This window comes from Jaculus jaculus, chromosome 13 (genome assembly GCF_020740685.1).
Source record: "Jaculus jaculus isolate mJacJac1 chromosome 13, mJacJac1.mat.Y.cur, whole genome shotgun sequence".
In the NCBI taxonomy this organism is placed as follows: domain Eukaryota; kingdom Metazoa; phylum Chordata; class Mammalia; order Rodentia; family Dipodidae; genus Jaculus; species Jaculus jaculus.
Window position 1 is genome coordinate 1,588,291 of NC_059114.1, and position 17,632 is coordinate 1,605,922.

The 17,632-nt window shown below is 43.8% G+C and overlaps 1 protein-coding gene across 2 annotated transcripts in view; it reads right to left on the reverse strand.

Moving 5' to 3' along the window:
* Positions 1-17,632, reverse strand: part of Pi4ka (phosphatidylinositol 4-kinase alpha) — a 136,022-nt gene that overhangs the window by 98,070 nt on the left and 20,320 nt on the right. The window contains exons 5-13 of one of the 2 annotated variants that reach the window (XM_004670783.2): positions 15,799-15,871; positions 14,997-15,256; positions 12,830-12,896; positions 11,489-11,637; positions 8,836-8,901; positions 5,594-5,690; positions 2,739-2,930; positions 1,920-2,020; positions 1,137-1,266 (exon numbers count right to left, since the gene is read on the reverse strand). In XM_004670783.2, the coding sequence (XP_004670840.1) occupies positions 1,137-1,266; positions 1,920-2,020; positions 2,739-2,930; positions 5,594-5,690; positions 8,836-8,901; positions 11,489-11,637; positions 12,830-12,896; positions 14,997-15,256; positions 15,799-15,871 (1,135 nt within the window). The remainder of the gene's footprint in view (positions 1-1,136; positions 1,267-1,919; positions 2,021-2,738; positions 2,931-5,593; positions 5,691-8,835; positions 8,902-11,488; positions 11,638-12,829; positions 12,897-14,996; positions 15,257-15,798; positions 15,872-17,632) is intronic. The other variant, XM_045133161.1, reaches the window with a different exon arrangement.

The following is a 17,632-nucleotide window of genomic DNA, read 5'->3' on the forward strand; positions in this document are numbered from 1 at the left end:
TCAAAACCCAAGCTAATATGGTGATCATTTCTACTTATAAGGAGTGAGTACTGGACCAAAAATGAACCCAACATGGCTCAGGGAAATTTTGCAGAAGAGGGGGCAGAAAGAATGTCAGAGCCATATGTTGAGTCATGATATGCAGAAACATTTATCGTACCAATAACTGTGGGCTAACTCCACAATGCACAACCCATATACCTCAACAAGGAGGGGCTAATGGGGAGGGGGCAGGTCACAAATGAGCCTAATAATAGCATCAAACTGCCTGTATTTGCTGAATACAAAACTAATAAAAAATTTATTTAAAAAGTGAGTATTGTAAAAAATATTTGACCAGTCAACTTATAAGCCAGAATCTTACACCAACAGGAAGGATGAAAGGAACAAGTTTAAGTCCAAAGGACAGACAGGTTTCAGAATGCTAAGCAGGTAAACTGAGTGATTTGTTAAGCCACCCAGAAGTACTGGCAGCATGTGCATGGAGCAGGTAGCTACAGGGGCTCATGTGACAGCAGGAGCCTGAGGGATTCAAATTCCAATTTTAAATTTCCCTATAGTATGCCTCAACAAAGTTAAGATGACTGCTTCAATACAAGGCCTTAGATAGCTGAGGGAACAGTGTAATTCTACCAAATTTTACATTTTCTTTATTGTTGTCCTCACTATGAGGACTGCAGGACAGATTTTCATGTCGGAGTTTAGATTTCTTCAGTGAAGGAAGAGGACACCACTGCTCAGCATCACACTGTGGGTGCTGTGAACAACATTAGTGCCTCTGGCTCGCAGCAGCTATTCATTCTGTATCAGTTACTGTTACATCAGGAGATCTGTTCTGAGCCTGTGTCCTCTCACAGGGCACTGGGGACCATGTGAGGCTGTGCATATGAAGCTCTTCAAGTAGTACTAAGACATCCCAGCAAGACAAAAGACCAAAATGAAAACCAGTCTACAGGGAGCCTTTGATGGGAGGTGGAGCAAGGACTGAAACATAGGGAGTGAATGAAGGGCCTGGAGGGAAAGGCAACAAGAAAATTGTAAAGAAGAAAAGGGTCCAAACCAAGTGCATTCGCAGAACTCACACAGTCCCTTTCTCAGGACACGTGGGGCCGGAATGCTGAAGGCAGAGCTGTTACCTGTGTGGTACTGGCTGTGGTACTTATAAAGCTTCACCAGCACTGGAGATGGGATAAGCAGGAAGTCTCGCAAGGGCGGCGTTACTGAGTGCACCACCACGGGGAACCTCTCACACAAGCGGCCCAAGCCCTGCAATATACCGTCAACCAGTCACACACCTAGAGGACCATCTAGGAGGTCCCAGCAGTGAGATGCTTAACCCTCTGGCACCCAAGTTCACCCCAAAATCCTAAACTCAAAGCTCCCCATGACCACCTGTGCATGGGGCAAAGATAAGGAAGGGAGATGGTACTGACTCCCCATCCAAGGCAAACATACATTGTTAAAGTATGCTTATTTATTTTCAAGAACCAAATTAAGGTATAAAATGGGCTGTTAAATAACGGCAGGTACAGAGTCAATGGGATGTACATCAAGGAGGGAGCCTCAGCAGGACAAAACTAAGCATTATGACACATCTTTTTGCAAGGCCTTATAGCACATGTCTATAGCTCTCCTGCTAGCCTTAGGAACTGCCCAGCACATACAGGACAATCTTACATGAAGGACAGTCCCAGGCCCTCTTTACATTAGCAGGTACCAGATCCGTCTGCAGGGGATGCCACCCATGCTCAAAGATGACTCAAGTCCACAGTAGGCTCTAGCCAAAGTTTCTAGGGACAACAATCAGCATGCAAATCTGACTGTTATCTCTGCTGCCAGAGAACCAAACCATAGCCTGAGCAACAAGAGGGGCACTGGGTGGATGAGAATCAAGTGTCTAAAATATCAGTGACACTGACCTGTAGGCAACAGATAAGCAAGGGCAAATGGGCAATGATGACCTTGCTGGATGTCTTGGACTGCAGCTTTTCAGATAGCTTGATGCAAAGGTTTTCTGCACCTGAATTCAAAATCAGAGGTGGGTATGAATGATCAACAAAGCCCAATATTCAGAAAATATGTTCTCACTGCCTAATCACATGACTTAAGCCCTAGAGGTATACTTGTTACAGGTTCATGAACAGTTTAGAAGGCCATACCAGTTTAGAAGAAGGCCACCTGTGCCATGTATGGCTGTTGGCTTGAAGCCCTCCAACCCCACAGTGTTCCACTCTGCAAGAATGTCTCCCATTCTCCTTCCTTGGACAAGGCCCTTACCCTCCAGCTCAGGGTTTCTATCTACACAGAAAAGCTTATAAAACAGTAGTAGCAGAGAGAATAGAAAAGCTCTGTGGCCTTGGGGCCATATTCCCCACTCCCAAGTCCACTATCCTCTAACACAGGACAGGACAGCAAATATCTAGGCTACAGCAAGGGTTAAATGCATAGCCACGTATGCTAAGGAAGTGAACCCTCCTTGTTCTGTGTGCATGGATGCATATGACAGGGTGTCACTATGAGGCTGGTGGGCCTAGAACTTGGTACATAGACCAGGTTGGCCTTGAACTTGCAGTGATCTTTCAGCTTCAGGCTCTAAAGTACTTGGAATACAGGTATAAGCTACCAGAGCTGGCCTGCCAGTAGCTGCTTCTAATATGACAGCCTGTGCTAGGCATTCTAGACGTCATACTGGGAAACTCATGGGAAATAAGATCCTGAGGCAGGAAACTTGGGCTCACCCTGCTCATCCTTCACAGCCCACACCATGAGGTCCACACAGGCAGCATTTGCCTGGCAGCGCAGTTTGAGGGGGCTCAGCTCATTGTGGATCCGATCTGCATCATGCAGAATCTTTTGGAGTTCCGCTTGGCTTGTGTTGAACTGCTCCAGCACAAAATCATGCATCTCTTTCACAAAAGTGGTGGGGAGGTCTGTGGGAAAGACAGTGAGGCTGGCAAGAGACACAACAGAACACAGGCAGCAAGTACAAATGGCTATGTATGTTCTTTAACAACAGGAAGTGATGTCTGGTACTGGTTACTGTGATTTCAACAATGCCTGCTGGGAAAAGCACAGATAGAATGTGTGATAGTTCTCCAAAAGCATGCCACCTGTAGTTTATTTTATTATCTATTTTATTTTGTTTGTTTTGAAGTGGCCATTTATGGGCTGGAGAGATGAGATGGCTTAGTGGTTAAGGCAACTACCTGCAAAGCTAAAGGACCCAGATTTGACTTCCCACTACCCACATAAACAAGGTGGTGCATGTCTAGAGCTCCTCTGCAGTGGTGAAAGGCCCTGGTGCACCCATTCTCTATCTGTGCCTTTCTCTCAAATAAATAAATAAAATATTTTTTAAAATTTAAATGAGGGGCTGGAGAGATGACTTAGCAGTTAAGCGTTTGCCTGTGAAGCCCAAGGACCCTGGTTCAAGGCTCAATTCCCCAGGACCCACGTTAGCCAGATGCACAAGGGGGCACACGCTTCTGGAGTTCGTTTGCAGTGGCTGGAAGCCCTGGCGCGCCCATTCTCTCTGTCTTTATCTGCCTCTTCCTCTCTCTGTCTGTCACTCTCAAATAAATAAATAAAAATGAGCAAAAATTAAAAAAAATTTTAATGAAATGAAGTGGCCACTTATGAGATAAGGGCAAAAACAGATTACAGTCAGAAGAGAATTAATTCCTTAGCTCTTTGGAGTGCCCAAAGTTTATAAACTTTTCAAATTCATACAGTGTCAAAGGAATGGCTGAGCTAGACTAGCCAGTTTTACTTTCTAAATTCTTATCCTTGGGGCCTGAAAAAGCTCAGGAGAACCACTATGACAGGCACATGGCAGATTAACAACAAATGCCAAGGCAGGAGGACTTGGAGGTTCCTGACGTCAGGCTGGGCTGCACCATCCCTAATGGCCTCCTGAGTAGATCCAACCCTTGCTGCTATGGCCCTGACATACTGTTTTGCAGGAGACCTCTAGATTAGATTAGGAAGAGTTATTAAATTCAATATATTACAGAATACTAGGTAATCATCAAAACATGTTTAGGGGATGGAGAGATGGCTTAGTACAGCAATTCTCTCTACCACTCTCACATTAAAAAAAAAAAAAAAAAAAGGCCAGAGCTGAAGAGATGGCTTAGCAGTTAAGGCTCTTGCCTGCAAAACCAAAGAACTTAGGTTAGATTCCCTAGGACCCACATAAGCCAGATGAACAAGGTGGCACATGCTTCTGGAGTTCACTTGTAATGGCTGGAGGCCCTGGTGTATCCATTCTCTATCTGCCTCTCTCTGCTTCTTTCTCTCCCTCTCAATTTATTATATATATACACACACACATACATATTTAAGGCCAGTCTGGACTGGAGAGATGGTTTAGTAGTTAAGGTGTATGCCTGTAAAGCCTGAGGACCCTGGTTTGATTCTCCAGGTTCCACATAAGCCAGATGCACATGGTGGTGCATACATCTAGAGTTCATTGCAGTGGCTAGAGGCCCTGGTGCACCCATTTTCGGTCTCTCAAATAAATAAATAAATAAAAATTTTAACATCTTTAAAAAACAGGCCAGTCTGTTGGGCTTGCCTCTAGGGAAAAAAAAAAAAAAAAAAAAAAAAAACACACAAAAAACACTTTTTTAGGGGAGCTGGGGAGATGGTTCAGCAGTTAAAGAAACTTGCTTGCAAAGCCTGAGACCTGGTTTCAATGACCAAGCAACCCACATAAAGCCAGATATAAGTTCATGTGCAGCAGCAAGGAACCCTGGTACACATGCACAAGCACACACATACACATGCACATAAATAAAAATTTTTAAAAGATATACTGGGACTGGGAAGATGGCTCAGCTGTTAAACACGCTTGTTTGCAAAGCCAGATGGCTCAGGTTCAGTTCCCCAACACCCACATAAAGCCAGATGCAAAAAGTGGTGTTCATTTCTAGTGGTCAGAGACCCTAGTGTGCAATCCACACAAATAAGTAATACTTTTTTTTAAGATGGTCATGTGACCATGTTGCTCATATGTGGTTTCTTTCTTTCTTTCTTTTTTTTTTTCAAGGTAAGGTTTTACTCTAGCTCAGCCTGACCTGGAATTCACTATGTAGTCTCAGGATGGCCTCGAACCTATGGTGATCCTCCTACCTCTGCCTCTGGAGTGCTGGGATTAAAGGTGTACACCACCACGCCCGGCTAGTTCTTGTTTTTTTTTAAATATTTTAAATTTTTATTTATTTATTTGAGAGAGAGTGGTACAGAAATAGGCAGGTAGAGAAAGAGAATGGGTGTGCCAGGGCCACCAGCAACTGCAAACGAACTCCAGATGCCTGTGACCCTTTGTGCAGCTGGTTTACGTCAGTCCTGGGGAGTTGAACCTGGCTGGGTCCTTTGGCTTTGTAGGCAAGCGCCTGAACCGCTAAGCCATCTCTCCAGCCCAGTTCTGGTTCGTTTGTGTGTGTGGTATATGCATATGTATGCTGTGTGCATGCACTCCTTTTACGCATCTGACTTTCACATTTTTTTTTTCTAAGTGATGCTGGCAAGTAACAGATGCCAAGGAGCTCATTCTCCTGAACTCACACCCATAACCACCAACAATCCTTACCCTTCATGTAGTACAGAGTGTCACGCAGCATCTTGAACATGGTCAGGTAGAGGGGATCACTGAAGGATGTATAGTAGAGGTCAGCACTGGGGTTGGCCTGCAGAGGAGACAGGCACATGACTACAGAGCAGAAACTTGCCTCTAAGAGCAACTTGGCTTTGCATGTGTACACCAGACAAGAAACGTTACAAGAATATAACAAAACAAAACCTCAACATTTTCATTTATTTATCTGCAAGCAGACAAAGATAAAGGAGAGAGAGGGAGAACAGGTATGCCAGGGCCTCCAGCCACTGCAAATGAACTCCAGATGCATCTGGCTTTACGTGGGTACTGGGGATTTGAACCTGGGTCATCAGGCTTTGCAGGCAAGTTGAGGCATCTCTCCAGTCCCAAGTAACTTTTATATTAGTATCTGAGCAATATGACTGAAACAGCAAAGAGGCTCATGTACTGAGCCTGCTGACAAGAGGCACCTGGACCCTTAAAAGGAAGAAGGGCTAGCAGCTCACCATCACCAGCCTGAGCAAGGACATGAGAAATGACAGAAGGAAAAGACCAAGAAAGCTCCAGAGCAGGGCAGCCAACCCCGACCTTACCTCTGGAGGCAGACGCTAGAGTTAGGACACTTCCAGGTACAGCTCATTTTGGGTGGGAGATATGGCTTAGTGGTTAAGGCACTTGGCTGCAAAGCTTAAGAACCCAAGTTCGATTCCCCAGTCTCCTCATGAAGCCAGATGTATAGGGTGGCACATACAAATAGAGTTCATTTGTGGCAGCTAAAGGCACTGGTGTGCCCATTCTCTCTCCCTCCCTCCCTTTCTCTCTCATAAAATAAATAATTAAAAAAATTTTAAGTTATTTGCTATCAATCTAATCTTAAGTGCAGCACCAGAAAATATTCTCATAGTTAAGGTGCAGCCCTTAACATCTGTCTATTATGAGCTAAAAGGGGATGGAAGGGGCTGGAGAGACAGCTTAGCGGTTAAAGCACTTGCCTGTAAAGCCAAGGACCCAGATTCAATTCCCCAGAACCCACGTAAGCCAGATGCACAAGGAGACACATGCATCTGGAGTTCATTTACAGTGGCTGGAGGCCCTGGTATGCCCATTCTCTCTCTCTCTCAAATGAATAAATAAAAATAAAATATTTTCTTAAAGGGGGATGGAAAAGGCATGGAGTGTAAAGACACATGTGAAGCTCGCTGGTACAAGAGGTACATGGAGGGGAAGGAGTCTCATGGAAACCCAAGAACAGTATACAGGATGTGAGAGTCACACCAGTTTCAGGGGAGCAAATGGCAAAAGCCCTTAATAAAAGGCCACTGATAGAAGGCTCTGCAAGAATGGCTTTGCAGCCCTCACCTCACAAGTCTTCAATACTTTGGGAAGGGCCAATGAAGAAAGGAGACAGGAGAGGTCAGGGCAGCCCCAGAGAGTTGACTATCAAAAGCACACAAATAACATGGGCTTTTGGAGTCTCCTTTCCTCACGTCTACAGCCCAGCTATGGCATAAAGCTCCTTAGCCCTGCCAAGTCTCAGTTTCCTATCTGCAAACCAGGAATCAGTGAAGATTCTAAGAGTTAAATTCTATTATAGTGTCTTGCATATACTAACTGTCAGTAATTACTACAGCAATTATGAATGATTGATGTATTCTATCTCTAAGGCTGATATTTCAAACTTTTTTGGCACAAAACCCTTTCTTGGGGCTGAAGAGATGGCTAAGCTGTTAAAGGCACTTACTCACAAAACCCAATGGCTGTTTAGATTCCCCAGTTGCAATATAAAGCAAGATGTACAAAGTGGCGCATGCACCTGGAATTTGTTTGCAGTGGCAGAAGGTCCTGATATGTCCATTCTCCACGCCCCACTGTTTGCTTGCTTATTTCATTTCTTTTCCCTTCCTCCTTCCCTCCCCCTCTCTCTCTCCAATAATTTTTTAAATATATTTTATTTGTTTATTTGAGAAGAAGGGGGAGAGAGAGAGAGAATGGGCACACCAGAGCCTCCAGCCACTGCAAATGAATTCCAGAGGCTTGTGTCACCTTGTGCATCTGGCTTATGTGGGTCCTGAGGAATGAAACCGGGATCCTTTAGCATTGCAGGCCTTAACAGCTCCGCCATCTCTCCAGCCCAAATTTTTAAATGAAAAACAAACAAACAAACAACAACAACAAAAACGTTCTTCAAATATTTAAAGTCCAAATTAACAAACATAACAAAAATTACCCTCTTTTGTTGGGAAAAAGGGTCCCTGGGTACCATATTGCCAGGCTTCCCCTCTGCCTCTTAGGATAAGCCCCGAGGGGGTTCTCCAAGGAGCCCCAACACTTAGGAATAATATTGACTCTCTTCATTACAGGTGGCATGCAGACCATTAAGTCTCTAGATGTCACACTGTCCAAAGCCAGCTCTAAGGCCTGTTTTCCTAGCATGTGCTCAGTTACACATGCATCATATACTGGTAAAAAGAAAAAAACATGGTAGCGGAGCATACTTATTGCTGGGCATGGTGGTGCACGCTTTTAATCCTAGCACTTGGGAGGCAGAGATGGGAGATCACTGTGAGTTTGAAGCCAGCCTGAGACTACATAGTGAATTCCAGGTCAGCCTGGGCTAAAGTGAGACCCTACCTCGGCCCCCAACCCCCCAAAAAAACAATGGTTTCTGAGACCACAAGCTCAGTCCATAGTGAAAAGTAAGAAAGCTAAAACTCAGGCCAAGAAACAGGACAAAAACCTGCAAGGGGTTGAAGATAATGTACAAAGTGCCATACTGTAACCTGGAAAACAGCAACATCAAAAAACCCAAGGCACCCTGAGACCACATAGTGAATTCCCAGTCAGCTTGGGCTAGAGAGGCCCTACCTAAAAAATCAAAAACCACCAAAACAACACACACACACACACACACACACACACACACACACACACACACACAACAAACCAAACAAAAATGGTCAGAAAGACCCAGGCTGACTCCAGCCTTCCACAGTATGTAATTCTGGCACATTAGTTAGCCCCAGCTGTGATGTGGAGATAAAGACCACCAGTCAGGTGGCAGGTGAACTGTTGTTAGTGGGTCTAGGTTTCAAACAAACTGAGCACCCACTGCCAAACCATATTTATGCCAACAACAAGCTGGGAACCAACCCTCTTTATGCCAACTCTGTGTGAGCTGCTTTCCCCCTGCAGACACACAAATCAGACTCATGGCAATGCCCTCAGAAGGGACATACCTCCATTACACTGGCTACAACTGCATCCAAGGATTTGAGAACAGGCTCCTCAACAATCTTCTTTACCTATCAAGGAGACAAATCCTCATGAAGCAACTCACACAGAAAGACAGGAATGCTAGCTCCTTCCACCAAAGGATGTATCATGTTGATACACAAAATCATAACAGAGCCATGGAACAGCTCAATGGAAGGGCATGTGTTTAGTATGCCCAAGGCCCTGGACTTAATCCCTAGAATTAAGATAGAGAGCAAGAGAAAGAAAGAATAAAAAGGATAAAAAAGGCTGGGAGGGCTGGAGAGATGGCTTGAGGTTAAGGCATTTGCCTGCAAAGCCAAAGGATCCAGGTTTGATTCTCCAGGACCCACGTAAGCCAGATGCACAAGGAGGCGCAGGCATCTGGAGTTCATTTACAGTGGCTTAAAGCCCTGGCGTGCCCATTCTCTCTCTCCCTCTTTCTCTGTATCAAATAAATACATAAATAAAATAATTTTTTTAAAAAAAGGCTGGGAAAAAATGGGCTATGTAGCTAAATAGAGCATTCTCAAAGGAAGAAATACGAATGGCATATAAGCATCTAAAAAAATGTTCTACGTCACTAGTCATTAAGGAAATGCAGATTAAAACTACATTGAGATTCCATCTCACTCCTGTCAGATTGGCCACCATCATGAAAACAAATGATCATAAATGTTGGTGAGGATGTGGAAAAAGAGGAACCCTCCTACACTGCTGGTGAGAATGCAATCTGGTCCAGCCATTGTGGAAATCAGTGTGGAGGTTCTTAAAACAGCTAAAGATTGATCTACCATATGACCCAGCTATAGCACTCCTACGCATATATACAAAGGAATCATCTCATTTCCTTAGAAGTACGTGCTCAACCATGTTTATTGCTGCTCAATTTATAATAGCTGGGAAATGGAACCAGCCTAGATGTCCCTCAACTGATGAGTGGATAATGAAGATGTGGCACATTTATACAATGGAGTTATACTCAGCAGTAAAGAAAAATGAAGTTATGAAATTTGCAGAAAAATGGATGGATCTGGAAAGGATTAGACTAAGTGAGGTAACCCAGGCCCAGAAAGCCAAGCACCACATGTTCTCCCTCATATGTGGATCCTAGCTACAGATGATTGGGCTTCTGTGTGAGAATGAAAATACTTAGTAGCAGAGGCCAGTAAGTTAAAAAGGAGACATAAAGGGAAGAGAAAGGAAGGGAGGAGGGTACTTAATAGGTTGATATTGTATATATGTAAGTACAATGATTGAGATGGGGAGGTAATATGATGGAGAATGGAATTTCAAAGGGGAAAGTGTGGGGGGGGGAGGGAATTACCATGGGATATTTTTTATAATCATGGAAAATGCTAATAAAAATTTAAAAAATAAAAATAAAATTAAAAAGAAGAAAAAAAAAGGCTGGGAGTGTTGGTGCACCCCTTTAATTCCAGCATTCAGGAGACAGAGGTTGGGGTACTGCTGTGAATTCCAGGCCAGGCATGCGCACGCACGCACACATATACACCAAGAGCACAGGTGGTAATGTAGGTACTACCTGACACACATGTACAGACTAACCTGTGGCTAGGTAGAACTGAGAGTTGTTCACACCTTCCACATTTCAAAAGAAGATCTTGTTTCTTGCCTAGTTCCTTGCCATTGCAATATCCTGCCTGAAAAGAGTGTCTCTGAGTGCTTTAGCCAGGTCATTGATTTGTGGTGCGAAGGGGGAAGGAGGTCAAAGGTTTACTTGAGATCACCTTGACTCCTGGAGCTAGAGACTGAGGTCTGCAATGCCTGGGTGACAGACTGCCAAAAAAGACAGGACATTGTGCTGAGAAAGGCAGGGGCAGAGAGTAGAGCAAGACTATTGTGGCCAGGTGTGGTGGCACATGCCTTTAATCCCAGCACTCAAGAGGCAAAGAGTGAGAACCTACTTCAAAATAAATAAGCCGGGTGTGGTGGCACACATCTTTAATCCCAGCACTCGGGAGGTAGAGGTAGGAGGACTGACCAGATTTTGAGGCCACCCTGAGACTACATAGTTAATTCCAGGACATCCTAGGCTAAAGTAAGACCCTACCTCAAAAAATAAATAAATAAAATAAAATTGTATGAAATTATTTTCAGGCTATTCATATAAGGTAGATGTGAAACATAAATGAATTCCATGTTTAGACACTATATGTATATGTAAAATTCCAAAATCTAATAAATAAATAATTATTAAATAAAAAATTTAAAAGGGAGCCAGGTATGGTAGTGCATGCCTTTAATCCTAGCACTTGAGAGGCAGAGGTAGTCAGATCGCTCTGAGCTCAAGGCCAGCCTGGGACTACAGAGTGAGTGCCAGGCTACTACCTCAAAGAAAAAAACATCCCCCCCAAAAAAAGGGGTGGCTAGGTATATAGCTCAGTAATCCAACCTGGCACTAGTTTCAAGCCCCATTTCCACAATACGTACACACATACACACATCTATCAGGCATGGTAGCACATGTCTGTCATCTTAGCACTTGGGAGGATGAGGGGAGGACTGTCAGTTCAAGGACAGTGTGGGCTACACAGCTCTCAACAAAGAAGTAACAACAAAAGAAAAACTGGGCTTCCACATTTATAGCCCTTTGTTTATCAGTGCTCTGCTTACCAAGTTTAAGAGTTCCCGAAGCATTTCCAGTGGAACACTGTACTCCTTGTAAGTGACATCATTAAATAGAGGAGAGACGGAAAAGCTGGAGCTGATGGTGGAGAAGTAGTACTCGGGCTCCAGGGAGGTCCCGTCAGGGAGGCAGGAGGCTGTGAGCAGAAAAACAAATGGAGAACAACATGGGCATAGGACTGATCATAACACTTCCTCAAGCAGGAGTTTTTTTTTTTTCTTTGAGGTAGGGTCTTACTCTAACCCAGACTGACCTGGAATTCACTATGTAGTGTCAGGATGGCCTCAAACTCATGGCAATCCTACCTCTGCCTCCCCAGTGTTGGGACTAAAGGCATGCACCACCACATCTGGCTCAAGTGGATTTTAAAGGTGTATCTTTTGCTTCTCCCCCCCCCCACCAAAAATAAGAGTTTTACTTTACCCCAGGCTGAGCTAGAACTCACTCTGTAGTACCAGACTGATCTCAAATATACGGCAATTCTCCTACCTTTGCCTCCTAACTGCTTAAAGTTGTGTACCACCACATCAACTTACCTTGCTTTTTTTTTTTTCTTTTTGGTTTTTCAAGGTAGGGTCTCGCTCTAGCCCAGGCTGACCTGGAATTCACTATGTAGTCTCAGGGTGGCCTCAAACTCACAGCACTCCTCCTACCTCTGCCTCCCAAATGCTGGGATTAAAGGTGTGCACCACACCTGGCTTTTATTTTTTTTATTTTGCTTTAAAAAACATTTATCATATATATGCTTTTAAAATGTATATTATTATTGTATATTGTGTGTGTGTGTGTGTGTGTGTGTGTGTGTGTGTGTGTGTGTGTGCGCGCGCGCGCATGGGTGCATGCATGCGCACATGCACGCACATGCTCACCAGGGTTTCTAGCCACTACAAACACCCATCTGGCATTATGTGAGTGCTTGGGAAATTGAACCTGGGCCAGCTGATTTTGCGAGCAAGTGCCTTTAACCACTGAGCCAGCTCAACTCCGTTTTGTTGGTTTTCTTGTTTTGTTTTGTCTTTTGATGCTCCAACTCTCTTTCTCAGGTTGACTTCTAACTCATGGAAATTCTCCTGCCTCACCACCCCCAAGTGCTAAGATTACAAGGATGAACCACCACACAGAGCTATCTATGCTTGCCTAGCCTACAAACAGCCCTAGGTTTGACCCTCATAACCACAAAAAAAAAAAGGAGAGAAATTTCATTGAAAACAGAAGATAATTTCTAAAAGTTCACACTACTCTAGATCTAGGTTCTGAAAGAAGATTGGTGCAGCATCTTTAACATCACAAGAAATTGTGTGAGCTGAGTACAGAGAAGTGAAGCCTACCTTCAAAGTAATGAAAGGCAGATCCTCCGGGGGAGCTCGGAGGGGGAATGCTGCGTTCTGGGCTGACCTGAAACACATTACCACAATGACAGATCACAAAAGGCCAATGAGGTCAAAGTCATCTTAGGCACTCTCTTCTAACCTAACATATGCACTTGAAGTCTGGAGTCAAGTTGCACCTGCTTCCTGAAGCCCACTAAGTTACAACACTCTCTGCTATACACTTTAACTAGTCGTTGTGTCCAGACATATTTTGTACTTATTGACCTGAATTTTTCTTTTGTCAGGATTTTCTTTTGTAGTATGACTGGTCTGGAGCCTGTTATGTAATACTGACCTCTGTTTCCTGAGTGCTAGGATTCCAGGCATGTGATGCAATTTTGGGGGTATGTGTGGGGGGGAACTTCAGAGCTGGGAACAGAACACAGTCCTCTGTGTATGGTAAGCAAGTGCTCTAATACTGAGCTACTCCCTAGCCCTCAACCATATCTGCAGTATGTGTATGTTCTTATGTGTGCATGTGAAGGGCAAAGGACAACCTTTGGATGTCATTCCTGAACCATCATCCATCTTTTTCTTTTTTTTTTCTTTTTCGTTTTTCAAGGTAGGGACTCACTCTAGCGCAGGCTGACCTAGAATTCACTATGTAGTCTCAGGCTGGCCTCAAACTCACAATGATCCTCCTACCTCTGCCTCCCAAGTGCTGGGATTAAAGGCATGTACTACCATGACTGGCTAATCCATCATTTTTATGAAGCATGGTCTCTCAATGGCTTGGATCTTCCCAAGTATGTAAACTGACTGGCCAGTGAGCCCCAGAGATCTGCCTGTTTCTGCCTCCCCAGTGCTAGGAAATATAAGTACATGTCACCACATCTGGCTCCCCCACCACCCATTTTTTTGAGGTAGGGTCTTGCTCTAGTCCAGGCTGACCTGGAATTTACTAGGTAGTCTCAGGGTGGCCTGGAACTCACAGAGATCCTTCTACTTCTGCCCCCTGAGTGTTGGGAATAAAGGCGTGTGCCACTATGCTTGGTCACATCTGGCTATTTATGCTTTATATTTTTTCATTTGTAAGCAGAGAGAGAGAGAGAGTATAGTCATACCAGGGCCTCTTCACATTGTAAATGATATCCAGATGAATGGGCCACTTTGTACACCCAACTTTGCAAGGTTATTGGGGGATCAAACTGAGGTCAGCAGGCTTTGCAAGCATGTACCTTTAAACCACTGAGCAATCTCTCCAGCAAGCCTCCTCCCCTGCTTAAAAAAATATTTGGAAGCAGAGTGTGATGGCACATGCCTGAGATTACATAATGAATTCCAGGTCAGCATGAACTAGTGTGAGACCCTGCCTCGAAAAAACCAAATAAATAAATAAATGAAAATGAAAAATAAATTTAGACCAGATGTGGTAGGGTATGCCTTCAATCTCAGCATTCAGAAGGCTGAGGTAGAAGGGTCACTGTGAGTTCAAGGCTAGCCTGAGACTAATTCCAGGTCAGCCAGGGGTAGAGCAATATCCTACATCAAAAAAACCAAACAAACAAAACACAAAAACAAAATTATTTGGGCTGGGGAGACAACTCAACGGCTAAAGGTGCTTGCTTGAAAAGCCTGAGGGTCTGGGTTTGATTCCCCAGTACTCACATGAAGCCAAATGCACCATGTGGCACATGTATCTGGAGTTCATTTGTAAGAGCCTCTAGCATACCCCATTCATATTCTTTCTCTCTCTTATAAATAAATAAAAGTATTTTTTTTAAATATTTTTTACATGGCTGTGTGGATCTATGTGCCAGGGTCTTTTGTCACTGCAAACAAAGTGAGTTCTCAGCAAGCCTGAACTACAGAATGAGACCCTGTCTCAAAGAGAACAAGTCTTTGTATTAAAGAGAATTCTAGTGCAAATTTTTTGTTTTGTTTTTAGAGGTAGGGTCTCACTCTAGCCCAGGCTGACCTGTAATTCACTATGTAGTCTCAGGGCTGCCTTGAACTCATGGTGATCCTCCTACCTCCGTCTCCCTAGTGCTGGGATTAAAGGCATGTGCCACCACGTCCATGAATTTTTTGTTTTTGTTTCCTCAAACTGCACACAAGTGTTATTTGTCTGCATAGGTACTTAATGAGGTCTTTGCCCCAGGCTCTTCTAGGAACCCAGTCCCACCTGAGAGATGCTGGACACACTGCTAGTTTTCCTCTTCAGGGTGCCCTCCTGACAGACAGTCAACAGATTGCTGGGGAGGATGGAGCGGAAGTCATTGAAGGAACGCCTTCGGACACCTTCTAGCTCTTCTGGGATTCGCAGGGAATGAGGAGGGACTTTGGGGAAGAGCTTGGAGAGCAGAGACTCTTCTGTGTTGCTGTAACGTCCAAATGCTCGTGAGATCCCTATCAGGCAGGGGATTGCATACTTGCAAAGGTATTCTAGAAGACCAAGTGGAAATTACAAAAGAGTTATCAATGACAATCACAATATACCAATTTGTAGAATAGCTATGAAAGTTATGAAAGTTGAAACCAGCCACAGTCAATCCAAGGTCATCCCATGGACTGAATGGTGATATTTTCAACTTGTCATTACTAGTAACGAGACTGTTATCTCCATCCAGCTGTTCTTCCTGGGAGATCTTGATCTACTTATGGTATACTCAAATCAGTAATGTAGTTGGGTCATGTAATTATGTATCTTGACTATCTCAGATCATAGTGGTAGCATTATTAATACCATGGGAAAAGTGACCTTTGGAAAGCAACTAAACTACCCATCGTGATGAAACTAAGAGATATCTAGCATATGTATATATAACTCATGTGGTCTCTCACTATACTCGCACATAACAATTACAACCTAGTATAGAAAAGTTTCTATCTACCAGTCTATATTAGGAAGCAAAACTGAAGAGAGAAAAAAAAAGGAGGTTAGAAAGACAAAGAGAAAAAGATCCCTGAAATATTTATAATCTTACCTTTTTCTTGAATCTCCAAGGCCTGGCACATTCCCAGAAGAACCTGCAAAACCTGCAAAAGTGCCTCTAGGATCTGTAACAGTAACGGAGAAAACAAACAAACAAGCGAACATAAACAGAGGCAGAGAAACAAAACCATCAAAATTTGAAGGTGCTTCAGACAGTGTCTTGACCAACCCCACCTACACCCTCTACAATGTGCAAGGAGAACTAGCTAACTCTCAGGCACAGAGAACGTCTTAGCAGTGGACCAGGGCTGTCCTCTTGAGGCTTCTGCCCGCTGACTCTGGAGCTATTTTTCATATTTTCTAAACAAATGACAGGTCCCCAAATCATCTTTCTTCATGGATAAAAAGAGCTATTTCTTTTCTATATTGCTTCTTATGTTCAGAGCTACTTACTTTTTTGGTGTGTGTGTGTGTGTGTGTGTGTGTACGCAGATGCCCATGTTCCATGTGTACGTGTGCAAAGGCTGGAGTTCTCTCACTGAACTCTCTTCTTCAGCCAAACTCTCTATCAGCAAACCTACGGTCTCCACCATCTTGGCATGGGGCTACAGGCATGCAGGGCTTGGCCTGGATTTTAATATGGGTTCTGAGAATCAAGCTCCAGTCTTTATGCTTTTGCTGAAAACTGTTATCCACCAAGCCATCTCCACAGGCCCAGACTTTGGATTCCTTATTAGGGATACTCCAAGATGTATTTTTCCCCCGTTTCATCATTATCACTGGCCCCTTTGATAAATTTTATTCAGAAAGGCCTATCTCTCTTTTATTTATTATTATTATTATTATTATTATTATTATTATTATTATTGGGGGGGTTTTCGAGGTAGAGTCTCGCTCTAGTCCAGGCTGACCTGGAATTTACTATGTAGTCTCAGGGTGGCCTTGAACTCATGGCGATCCTACTATCTCTGCCTCCCAAGTGCTGGGATTAAAGGTACATGCCCCCACACCCAGCTTTATTGATTTTTTATTTTGAGGTAGGGTCTCACACTAGCCCAGGCTGACCTGGAGCTCACTCCGTAGAACAAGACTGGCCTCAAACTCCTACCTCAGTCTCCGAAGTACTAGGATCAAAGGTGTGCACCACTACTCCCAGCTCTATTTTTCCTTATGTGTGTGCATGTATGTATGCATGTTCATGTGGAAGCCAGAGGATAACATCAGGTGTTATCCTCAGAACTATCATGTGCCTCCTTAGAGACAAGACCTCTCATCGGTCTGGAGCCCACAAGTCAGGCTGAACTAACTAGCCAGAGTCTCAGGAATGCTTCTGTCCCAGTTTGCCAGTGTTGGGAGTGCAGGTTTGTACCACCATGCTTGGCATTTCAGGTCCTCATGCTTTCAAGGCAAGCATTTTACCAACTAAGCGGTCTCCCTAGCTCCTAATGTTTAATAAAAATAATTCATTCCAAGCCGAATGTGGTGGTGCCTTTAATCCCAGCACTCGGGAGGCAGAGGTAGGAGGACAGCTGTGAGTTTGAGGCCACTTTGAGACTACATAGTGAGTTCCAGGTCAGCCTGAGCTAGAGTGAGATCCTACCTTAAAAAAACCAATAAAATAAAAGAAGGATTTCTCAGTAGTTAAGGCACTTGCCTACAAAGCCTAAGGACCCATGTTCAATTCCCCAGTACCCATGTAAAGCCAGAGTGGTACACATGTCTGGTGTTCATTTGCAGTGGCTAAAGGCTCTAGTTTGCCCATTCTATCTACCTCATTTTCCCTCTCTCTCTCAAATACATACATACATAAATAAATAAAATATTAAAAATTTATTCTCACATATCTAGTTACACTATAGCGAATCTACAAATGATCAGAGTCTATA